We start from the raw sequence: 13,210 nt of genomic DNA on the forward strand, positions 1-13,210 counted from the left end.
ACTCCGATTGCACTGTGTCATGTGCTTTGATGCGCGACATATCAGAACGGTTTTTTTTTAAGGATTTAATTTTAATCAGATTGATGAAAAATCATGAAATCTGTTTTGAACCAAATTTTTGAATGTATATATCTCAGAGGCAATCACGGGAACATTTTTCTGGCCTATAATTCTACAGTTACTTCTTTAACACAAGTCTTTCAAAACCTTTTTGTGGAACCATCGTTATTTTGAAATCGCCAGCGATTTTTTTAAATCATTTAGATTTGCAGTTATTCTTTTAAAAAGAAAGTATGTAAAGTATGTAATTTTCTATTTTTCCTTATTTATTTCAAGGTTTTACTAGTACTCGTATGTATAATCTTTGAAAACGTGTTGCAAAAACAAGTGTCTTACATAAGTCATTTCAAAATTCATATTGCACATAGCATCAACTAGTATAAGTAATAACAATAAGAACGAAATTTTAAAGCCTGTGTCTGGCCCTATCTGTTTTTGAATGCATATATGTGAAGTCAAATTTTCAAAACCTACCAATAATCTGTGATGACAAAACACAAAAGACGAAAACACACAGATATGACTAAAACTCTGATACAGTCAACATTCATTGACGCTAATTTTTTTCACATTAAATTCGACGTGTTCATTTATTTTATCTTGCAAACTTCATTTTTTCAATAGAATGTTTCAATTTTATTTAATTAACTAAAATTTGGAATTGCACTTGACTAGAGCTCAGATGTTTTCTTTTTCTTGATTTCTGGTGCTTTTTTAAATATTTGTGTTGTTGTGTTTGTTTTTACTTAAGGCCTATTCTATAAAACCTACCAACAAGAGAATGTAAAACAAACAAAAAAAAAAACACAACTTTGGCCTCATGTATTGAGATTGGCTAGTATTCTAAGGAATCATATGAATCCAGAATTTGCATATCTGTCAGTCAATTCGCCGATTCAGAATCCAAAGGATTATTTCATTGTTCCTCCACCAATTAAAACTGTTAGTCACGATATCGCCAATAGTGCTGAAAATGGCGTTAGACACAAACCACCAATCAATCATTCAATCAATCAATCAATCAGACAAGGAACTTCTAATGTTGCATTCATACGGCTTGTAAATGAAGGATTATCCTTAAATAAATAAAGGGTATCGAAGGCCGCGTGGTCTAAGTAGTTCATTATACAACAATCACGAGCCTTTCAACACTGATGATGTGAATTTGAACCCAGCAAGTGGCAGGTGTATTCGACGAATGTCTTAATCAACTAGGATTGCTAGTTTTCCTATCGATGGTCGTAGGTTCTCTCTTGGCATTATGGCTCCCTCCACAAATAAAACATGGCCGCCACGATATAGCCAAGATTTTTGAAAGTGGCGTTAGACACCAACAATCAATCAATTGCTCAATCAATCAATCATATAAGGAACTTTCAATGTTGTATTTATACTGATTGTAAATGAAGGATAATCAACTAATTATTGGTACTTACTGTTACGTCGACAACAATTTTTATAGTCATTACAATCACTGAGTTTTGGGGTCCGTTTCCAGATAGTAACCATATTTACAATAGTGACGGGTGCAATAACCATTTCCTGCACTTTCACACTTATGGAACGAGTAACCTAACAATGGAAATTTAAATGAAATAGTTAAGAAATAATATACATATAGAAAACAAAATAATTGTGTCATGGATGGATACCCCATATCCTTTGTTTTTCTATTAAGATAGAATAAATATATTTTTAGCAGCACACAATGTGTTTGCTCTCTCTCATTTTTCTTTTGTTGTTGTTGATAACCCATTTTGTAATACTTTTATTATGTGAATATGATATCAATAACATAAGGGGCTAGATTTTAGACGATACCAGAATGACAACCATGACCTTGTATGACCACAAAAACTTGGAAAAGCATATTTTTTATCTAGATAAACGGTGTTTGTCTGATTACACTTTGTGAAACCAGAGGGACCTCGATAGTAGACACTTTGACACGACTTCTTAATCACAATCATCAGACTATTGACACATAACAAGAAATCGTGTACAAAGCAAATGAACTTTGATATATAACAAACCTTTTTAAAATTTTCCGTTTATAAATTTCGAAATTATAAAGAAACTAAGGTTTGAACTCCCTCGTGCAAAGTTGACCTTAGACCTATTTGACCCTTTGTATACTAGTATGTATTTTTTGTCACATGTTTTATAACAATTTTTTTTTAATTTTCTGTTTATAAATTAGGAAATTATAAATAAACTAATGTTTAAACTGCCTAGTGCAAAGTTGACCTTAGCTGGATATGGCCCCTTTTTTTTTTTTTGATTTTTTAAAAGGTATTTTTGGTCTTATATCTCCACAACTGTTTCGGTACTTATACATCCTCGGCTTTCAATTTTTTTTTAAATATTTGGCTTTGAGCGTTTCTAATGAAGTTCAATCCAGAAAAGTACTTCGGACGCATAAAATTATTAGACGTGTTGTTTTCATTTTTTTTTTACAGCATAGGGTGAATAACGCTGCTGGTGGACTATCAGCCCCCGAGGGTATCATCAACTCAATAGTCATAATAACGGGACTGATAGGATTTATAACAAACCTTTTAAAAATTTCCGTTTATTATTAAATTATAAAGAAACTAAGGTTTCAACCCCCGAGGGTATCATCAACTAAGTAGTCAGAATTATGGTACTGACATGATTTATAACAAACCGTTTTTTTAAATTTTCCGTTTATAAATTTAGAAATTATAGAGAAACTCGTGTAAAGTTGACCTTATACATATTTGGCACTTTTTATATGTATTTGTTGTCATATAGCTCTTCAACTGTTTCGGTACTTTTACATCAAAGTGCTTTCAAATAGTTTACTTTAAACGTTCCTGGTGAAGCTAAATCAAGAAAAGCGCTTCGGTCGCATAAAATTATTGAACGTGTTGTTTTTATTTTTGTACAGCACATCATGGATAACGCTGCTGGTGGACTATCAGTCCCCGAGGATATCATCAACTCAGTAGTCAGTACATCGGTACTGACATGATTTATAACAAACCTCTTTTTTATTTTCTGTTTATAAATTGTGAAATTATAAATAAACTGAAGTTTCAACTCCCTAATGCAAAGTTGACCTCGGATGGATTTGGCCCTTTTAAAAGGTATTTTTGGTCTTAAAGCTCTACAACTGTATCGGTACTTATACATCTAAGGTGGATTTGGCCCTTTTTTTGGTATTTTTTGTCATATAGCTATTCAACTGTATCCGGTTCTTATACATCCTCGGCTTTCAAATATTTGGCTTTGAGCGTTTCCTGATTAAGGTAAATCCAGAAGAGCGCTTCGGATGCATAAAATTATGAAACGTATTGTTTTAATTTTTTCTGTTTTAATACAAACCACAGCTTTAGAGTTTCAATACTTTGATACTAGTAGTCGCAAGAGTACTCTGAGCTGTTGTATGTGATTTAGTGGTACCTTAAATTCAAGCAAGACTTTGTGTTGACATAATGGGTCATATACTGACAATGAATCTTTTATTTTGAAAAGTCATCCTTTATTGTAGCAGAAATTACTATATACCGAAACCGCGCACAACAGTACGACCCAAACACAGAGCAAAAGCAGCAGAAGAATCAGTTGAAGAGCATTTTAGAATAAAAATATTTGATCCTTTTGCTAATCATGTAATCAGTTATTTGAGACCAAGAACAACAGAGACTAATTGCTATTTCTAAAATTTTATTTGAAAAGCAAACTTTAGAAGATTTCGTTTTAAGCCTATCTTGTGGCAGACAGGCATTCCGTTCTTTAATAATACTTTGACTTATATTCTGGTGCATATGTTGGTTTATATTGTGGTGAATACTTTGACTTATATTCTGGTGCATACGTTGACTTATATTGTGGTGCATACGTTGACTTATATTGTGGTGCATATGATGGCTTATATTGTGGTGCATATGTTGGCTTGTATTGTGTTGCATATGTTGGCTTATATGCTGGTGCATATGTTGGCTTGTATTCGGGTGCATACTTTGACTTATATTGTGGTGAATACTTTGACTTATCTTCTGGTGCATACGTTGACTTATATTGTGGTGCATACGTTGACTTATATTGTGGTGCATATGATGGCTTATATTGTGGTGCATATGTTGGCTTGTATTGTGTTGCATATGTTGGCTTATATGCTGGTGCATATGTTGGCTTGTATTCGGGTGCATACTTTGACTTATATTCTGGTGCATACTTTGACTTATATTCTGGTGCATACGTTGACTTATATTGTGGTGAATACTTTGACTTATATTCTGGTGCATACGTTGACTTATATTGTGGTGCATACGTTGACTTATATTGTGGTGCATATGATGGCTTATATTGTGGTGCATATGTTGGCTTGTATTGTGTTGCATATGTTGGCTTATATGCTGGTGCATATGTTGGCTTGTATTCGGGTGCATACTTTGACTTATATTCTGGTGCATAAATTGACTTATATTCTGGTGCATATTGTGGTGCAGGTTAACAGAATAAATTTGTCACCATTATACCCATTTCCTAAAAACAAACTTTAAGGCACTTCTGCATACAAGTATTACTGATCACATCATAGTATAAATCCTTCAAATGATAGAGAGTTGAAGTAATTGGTCTATTTCCCTTTTTTTATTTTATTTAAAAAAACCTCTCTAGATATAGAGGAAAACACTAACACTAACAGTCAAGTCACTGTAAATTTGTATGAAATTTACTCGACATGTTCTTGACATTCTGAATATGGTCTTAAAATTTCTTGACACATTCTTGACATTTAAATACTGTCTTGAAATTTCTTGACATATTCTCGACATTGTAAATTTTTCTAAGTATGGTTTCACATATTCTGAATTTTGAATTGTGTCTTACATTCACTTGACTGTTCTGAGTTTTACAAATCATTTATTTAACAGAAGAACAAATTGTGTAATATAATCTGTTGGAATATATATTAAGTATTACACATGGACATGATGTTCCCCATTCCACACCCCAGAGTACACGCAATTGTCAAATAGAAATTACTGCTTTACCTGTAATTAGCCGTACAACTTATCAGTTGACCGACCATGCCACTACAATTTAAAAAGTTTGTAGGTAGATGAAAATGAAAATCATTATTTTTGATGAGAAAAAAAAATAATTAAAATGGATTTTCTTCATCAAAATTATGAAGAATATTAATATAATTATGAAAGTACTTATATCAATATAAAAACAAATTGAATATTTCCCAAAGATTAAAAGAAAATTATTATCTACTACAGGAATAATAAAAAAAAAAATGTATTTATAATGGGCCCCATCAATGATTTCTATAGAAATCCTTTGTCTGACGAAATGGATCTCATTCAGACATGCATAGTATAGATCTAAACATATTGTTTTCTTTTCGGGAAGGAGTTATCACAAATATTTATTTTTGATAAAAAAATTATAAAATTCGGCACTCAAATTTGAATGAAAATTTTATTTGGTTGTTCTAAAAAATGAATAAGGTTTTTGAATCAAGATGGTATCAAATTATTTGACCTACATGAAAGCCCACCTTATTTTAGCCACATGAACCCAAAAGATGAATTATGGTGTCCAAAAGACACATATTGTCAAATTTTAAAACTGCCTGCAAGACACCTATTTTAGTAAAACAATTTTGACTGGCAGTTTTGCGAACGGCAAAAAAAATGAATGCTGTTTGTCAGTAACTTCGACTTATATTCCAAGTGAAAACAATTGATTAAATGTTTAATAATAAAAACAAATCAAAATTAAACTACATGCGGAATTATTCAAGGTATTCCAACTTGCACTAAAAGGGTATCTTATTACTATACCAAACTAATTGATTCATCAAAGTTTAGTTTATCCATAATAAGAAGGAGTATATAACATCAAAAAGAATGTCATAAACAGTGCAGAATATGTCTGTTCACATTTCAGGAGAAATTTTTTTACTGTTGAGATAGTGTCAAGACATATTTAAGATTGTCAAGAATGTGTCGAGACATATTCAGACATTATTTAGAATATCAAGAATATGTCAAGACACATTCAGACATTATTAAGATTGTCAAGAATATGTCAAGAAAGATCGAGACAAATTTAAGACAGTCGATAAAATTGAGAAAGGAAATGGTGAATATGTCAAAGTGACAACCACCCGAACATAGAGCATACAACAGCCGAAGGCAACCAATGGGTCTTCAATGTAGCGAGAATTCCCGCACCCGTAGGTGTCCTTCAGCTGGCCCCTAAAAATTTGCATAATGGTACAGTGATAATGAACGTCATACTAAACTCCGAATAATACACAAGAAACTAAAATTTTAAAAACATACAAGACTAACAAAGGCCAGAGGCTCCTGACTTGGGACAGGCGCAAAATTGCGGCGGGGTTAAACATGTTTATGAGATCTCAACCCTCCCCCTATACCTCTAGCCAATGTAGAAAAGTAAAAGCATAACAATGCCTTTGTCTGTTTTTAAAGGATGTTTAAGTCTTAGGTCTTTTATGGTCCAGTCCTTGCTGATAAAGTTTAAATAATTGGTAATACTTTTATCAGTTAATTATAGCCGGACAATCAACTGATATTTATGATTGATATAATCCTGCAATGATGTTTTCTAATACTTGTATTTATAAAAGATCGAAACTAGTTGTTTGCTCGGAGTTGTGACTGTTTCATATTTTACTTTTGAAGTAATGTCGAAACCGTTTTAAATATAAATTCTGAAAAGAAAATAATAGCCTAATAGATAATTCGACTGATTAGAATCTTGACGTCCATACTTGCTTTTTATATTGTGGATCTTTACAAATTAACCCTTAAGTGCGCGATAGGTTTTTACTGACCATGTACTCAAAAGACACAAACGAGTGGACACATCATTTCAACAGGTGTTTATAAAGAAAGAATGAACCATTTCACTCGATTTACACCAGCAGTGCTCACACGGAGTCGGACATGCACATCAACAACAGAAGGGTTATTCAAAAGCTTTGCGGATTATAATGGAATACCAAGCAGATAACACTCGAACCAAGGTGTTACGTCTTTTACCTTGTTATCACTCCAACGTTAATAATGAACTGTTGAATAAATTAAAGTTAATGTTTGTTCTTGTATTTTACTGTCACACTAATGTGATAGGTTAGGTGAGGGTTTGGTATCAGGAAACGTGGTTAAGCCGACAAATTCTGTTCGTGCCTGTCCCAAGTTAGTAGCCTGTAATCCAGTGGTTGTTGTTTGTTGCTGTTTTTCACTTTTTCGGTCATTGTTTTATACATAAACATGATAAATCAGGCATTTATTGTTTTGTTTGAATTGTTTTAGAATATCCATTTCGGGGCCTTGTATATCTTATAAGTATACTCGGTGTGTTTTGTCCATTGTTTAAGACTGTACAGTTGTTAACTACTATGTCATTTGGTCTCTAATGGAGACTTGATTTTTAAAAAACATAAAAAAAACTTTCCAATTATTACTTCTTAAAACCTTATAATGACTTTCATGTTAATACCATTGAAAATGTATTAATGATTTTAGATTAAAATGTTATTACCAGTGAAAGTACATAAATTAATTTAGGCCGTTATTTTTTGTTGTTGTTGAATTGTTTTACAATATTCATTTCAGGGCCTTGTATATCTGACAAGTATACTCTGTGTGTTTTGTCCATTGCTTAAGGCTGTACAGTTACCTAACTTCTGTGGCATTTGGTCTCTGACTGAGAGTTGATTTTTAGAAGACATAATAATGACTTTCCAATTATTACTACTAAAAATCTTATAATGACTTTCATGTTAATACCATTGAAAACTTATTAATGATCTAAGATTAAAATGTTATTACTTGTGAAAGTCCTATGGTGTAATACCACCAAATCTTAGTACGTGAAATCTGGTTTCATACGAAAAGGGTCGAACATAAATTGTTCATTGATTTTGACAGTTTAAGGAAATTCTGCATTGTATTCCTAGTCATAAACGTATGGAACCTTGTAGTACAATGTTAGAGAGATCAATACACTTAAACAGAAGTTATTGTTTACTTATAATGACGGATGTTCTTAGTTCTGTAGACCTAATAATGACTCATGTTGTGAGCACTGTAAACCTTATGGTGATTCTAATTTTCTGCTTACTGTAGACCTCATAATGACTCTCATCTTCTCACTACTGAATGCCATATAATGACCATCATACGCTTCCCATTATACACCTAGACATAACTCTCATATGCTATCCATTATGTAGAACAAATACGAACTATCATGTTCCGCCTACTGTAGACCTTATAATAACTGTCATGTTCTCAGAACACCTAAAAATGGCTCTCATATGTTACTGTTTCTATAACACAAATAAAAACTCGTATGTTCTTCTTACTGTATACCTTATAATGTCTAAAGTTTTAATACTGTATACCTTATAATGACTGTAAAGTTTTAATACTATATACCTTATAATTACTGCCGTGTTCTTAATACTGTATACCTTATAATGACTCAAATGTTTAATACTGTAGACCTTATAATGACTCAAATGTTTAATACTGTAGACCTTATAATGACTCAAATGTTTAATACTGTATACCTTATAATGACTCAAATGTTTAATACTGTAGACCTTATAATGACTCAAATGTTTAATACTGTAGACCTTATAATGACTCAAATGTTTAATACTGTAGACCTTATAATGACTCAAATGTTTAATACTGTAGACCTTATAATGACTCAAATGTTTAATACTGTAGACCTTATAATGACTCAAATGTTTAATACTGTAGACCTTATAATGACTCAAATGTTTAATACTGTAGACCTTATAATGACTCAAATGTTTAATACTGTAGACCTTATAATGACTGTTATGTTCTTAGCACTGTAGACCGTATGACTCGTTTGATCTCCCTTTTGTAGACGTTTAACTTTTGATGAACTTATAATGACTATTATTTTCCCCTACTGTAGACCTAATAATGACTTATGCCGGACGCACTGTAGACCTTAAGATGATTATCATGTTCTGCTTAATGTAGACGTCATAATGACTCTCATGTTCTCACTACGGCAGACCTTATTATAACTATCATCTTCTTAGTACTGTTGACTTTATGATGACCCTCATACTCTCCCAGTGTACTCATAGAAATGACACTCATAAGTTATCCATTCTGTAATACGAACTCTCATGATTTGCCTACTGTATATCCTATAATAACTGGCATGTTCTCAGAACTGTAGAACAAATAATGTCTCATGTTATCACTACTGTAGACGTTATAATGACTCATGTTTTATCCCAGTGTAACCCTCGAAATGACTCTCATATGTTATCCTTTCTGTAACGCAAATAATAACTTATGTTCTGTTTTCTGAAAACCTTACTGTGTTTTGTATATGCAACTTTTTTGGTTCTTATAACGTGACTCTGTACTTTTAAAGATCCCATCATTATGTTATTGTTTTATTATATGTCATTATGTTATTGTTCTATTATAAATTTCATAATACTTTGAACGACAAACGACAAAATTAGTTTAAGCATAAAATGGATTCTTCAAAATTCTAATGAACTTCTGGATAATTTTGTATCTCGGTCTGTTTATGAAATTAGTTCTTACATAACTTTTGATTTTTTAACCCTGCACAACTCCATTTCACAAGTGAAATTATAATTGTTTTGAATAAACATTGAACGACAAAATTTCTGTGTTTACATTTTCTGACGCCAAACACGCGAAACATTAAATGTGTTTTTTTAATTTGATAGATACTTTTTGTAAATGCTTGTTTGTTTTGAGATTGACTGCTGTAACTATATTTTGACTATTTTACCAATGATGTCTGTTTTGTTCACGCATCGTTGTAAAAATAACGGAATTTGATGCGACTGTCATATAAGTGAGAGGTTTAGAACTATACAACAAGGTTCAATCCACCATTTTCTGCATTTGAAAATACCTGTACGAAGTCAGGAATATGACAGTTGTTGTCTATTCGTGTTTGATGTGTTTTATCATTTGATTTTGCCATTTGATTAGGGACTTCCCGTTTTGAATTTTCCTCGAAGGTTTTGTGATTTTACTTTTTATAATGACTGGCATGTTCTTCGTACAGTAGAACTTATACTGACTGTCAAGTTCTTAATACTGTAAACCAAATAATGACTCATGTTCTAATAACTGTAGACCGACCTTATAATAATTCTCATGTTCTCACTCTTGTATACCTAAAACTTATTTATATATTCTCATCATCGAAGATCTTATAATCACACTCATGATCTTAGTATTGTAGACCTGGTATTGTTCCTTATGTTCTCCTTAATATAGACCTCATGAAGACTTTCATTTGTGCACTTTTCTTTGGCTTATAATGACTATCATGTTCCCCCTACTGTGGACTTAATAGTGACTGATGCTCTTAGTACTGTAGACCTAATAAGGACTGTCATGTTCTCTCTACTGTAGACCTTGTAATGGCTTACATATGCTCATTCTTGTAGGCCTGATATTGACTCTTGTCGTAAGTACAGTGGACCTTTTGATGATTCTCATGTTCTGCCTGCTATAGACCTCATAATGACTCCCATGTTCCTAATACTGTAGACATTATAAGGACTATCATGTTCTCAACATTGTAGCCTAATGACTCTCATGTTTTCTATACTTTAAAACGAATAATGATTATTTTGTGTTTTATACTGTGGACTGTTGACCTCAAAATGATTATTATTTTCTCACTACTGCAGACCTCGTTATAATCGTCATGTTCTAAGTACTGTAGATCTTATAATGACCCTCATAATCTTGTTCGCCTAGAAATTACTTGCACATGTTATAATAATTGGTCTTCAATGTGCTCCACGAAACCTCTTTCTAAATTATTAACATCAATGTTATCAACAATCAAAGCAGGGCTTTAAAGTAATTGTGAAACTACATATTCTAGAGGTGGCGTGAATCAGATGTGGATACTAGAAAATTCAAAAGATCTTTTCTACACTTTACACAAGCATTCAGATTTCCCCATTCCAATTAAAAGACAAATTGAAAGAGTTGGTCCTGCTTTGTTTCATAAAAAGAATATTCAACGTAGATACAAGTATCTTGTCATAGGAAGGGAAAAATCCTACTTTGTAAAAAAATCACTCTGATTCTAACAACACATTTTTTGAAACTGAGAGTATCAAGATGCTTGTTTCTTGATTTACAACATATTTGTTACGTTTGAATGATGTGTTTTCAACAAACAATCGGCGTTCCCATGGGAATAAACTGTGTCCCTCGAATTGTTTTTATTTATTCATATGAGGCTGATTTCATACAGGAGCTTCTTAAGAAGAAAGAAAAGAAGTTAGCAGTATTTTTTAACTTTACTTTCTGCTATATAGATGGTGTTCTATCATTAAATAATCCGAAATTTGGTGACTATGTTGAACAAATCTTTCCATCGAACTTGAGATAAAGGATTCAACAGATACAGTTAAGTCTGGCTCATATATTGGCTTACATCTAGCAATTGACAATAAGGTCAGTTGAAAACAAAACTTTACCACAAAAGAGAAGATTTCAGCTTCAAAGATGTAAACTTTCCATTTCTTTGTAGCAACATTCCATCAGTGCCTGCGTAGGGAGTATTTATCTCCCAGTTGATACGATATTCTATGGCGTGTATTTGCCATCATGATTTCCTTGATAGGGGATTGCTGCTCACAAGGAAGCTATTAAACCAATAGTTCCAAGTGATGAAGTTTTAGTCATCCCTTCGTAAGTTGTACCGGATGCCATCAAGAGTTGGTTGTCTGTTATGGAATACCGGTTTCACAGATGACAACGGATATGTTCCTAATGTTGTAACTATAATCCCGTACCCTTTTCCCGAAAGTGACCTACCGAGTTAGACTTATTACCGGGTTTGTAATAACATGAGTAACACGACGAGTGCCATATTTGGAGCAGGATCTGCTTACCCGTCCGGAGCACCTGAAAGTATCCCCAGTTTTTAGTTAGGTTCGTATTGCTCAGTCTTTAATTTTGTTATGTTGTGTTTTGTGTTCTATTGGTCTTTTTTTGCATTGAGGTTAACTGTTTATTTTTCACATTTGCGTTTGAATGTCCCTCTGGTATCTTTCGCCCCTCATTTATCCATTCTGTAGAGAAAAAACGAACTCTCATGTTCTGCCTTCTGTAGACCTTATAATAACACATGTTCTCAGAACTGTAGAACCATTATTGACTATGTTATCACTGATGTAGACCTTATCATGAATCCCATATGTTATCCTTTCTGTAACACAAATAATAACTCTCATGCTCTGCTAACTGTTTACATTATAATGACTTGCATGTTCTTAATACTTTATACCTTATCATGACTGTCATGTTTTTAATATTGTATACCTTATAATAACTGTCATGTTCTTAGCACTGCAGACCTTATAATGACTCTAATGTGTTTCCTTTCTGTAACACAAATAATAACTCTCATGCTCTGCTAACTGTTTACCTAATAATGACTTATGTTCTTAATACTGTAGACCATATAAAACTGTCATATTTTCATTATTTAAGACCTAATAATGACTTTCATGTTTTCACTATTGAAAAACTCATAATGAATCTTTTGATCTCACTTTAGTAGACGTAATAATGACAGTCATGTTCTCAATATCTAAGACCTTATGATGATTCTAATGTTTCACTATTGTTGACCTAATAATTACTATACTTATGTTCTCATTATTGAAGATCTTATAATGATTCTCATGATCTTAGTACTGTAGAATGTGTTATGATTATCATGTTCTCACTACCGTTGACCTTATAATGACGGTCATGTTATCACTTCCGTAAACCTTATACCGACTCATGTTATCACTTCCGTAAACCTTATAATGAATTGCACTGATGTTTGTTCAACTGATAACACTAAAGGCACCAAATTGAGGGCACCATTTGCTATAAAAATTTCCGGCCATACATTTTGAAATTCAAAAAAGTGTTTTAAATTTGGACAAATTATAGAATATTCTTCAGAAAAAAGTTAGTGTAGTGTACATAAGTTTTATCATAATAACTAGACATTTAGTTATAAAAAAACATATGCATTATATTTTTTTAATTTGAAGTTTATATTACTTAAACAATGG

General features: G+C 32.4%; 1 protein-coding gene across 1 annotated transcript; it reads right to left on the reverse strand.

The window, feature by feature from the left end:
- Positions 1 to 3,819: 3,819 nt before the first annotated feature.
- On the reverse strand, positions 3,820 to 4,773 carry LOC134710395 (adhesive plaque matrix protein-like). Its single transcript, XM_063570751.1, has 2 exons — positions 4,767 to 4,773; positions 3,820 to 4,490 (listed from the first exon to the last, which is right to left on the reverse strand). The coding sequence occupies exons 1-2, from the start codon at positions 4,771 to 4,773 to the stop codon at positions 3,820 to 3,822; spliced, it is 678 nt and encodes a 225-aa protein (XP_063426821.1).
- Positions 4,774 to 13,210: the final 8,437 nt, after the last annotated feature.

Source organism: Mytilus trossulus, chromosome 3 (assembly GCF_036588685.1).
Source record: "Mytilus trossulus isolate FHL-02 chromosome 3, PNRI_Mtr1.1.1.hap1, whole genome shotgun sequence".
Lineage (NCBI taxonomy): Eukaryota > Metazoa > Mollusca > Bivalvia > Mytilida > Mytilidae > Mytilus > Mytilus trossulus.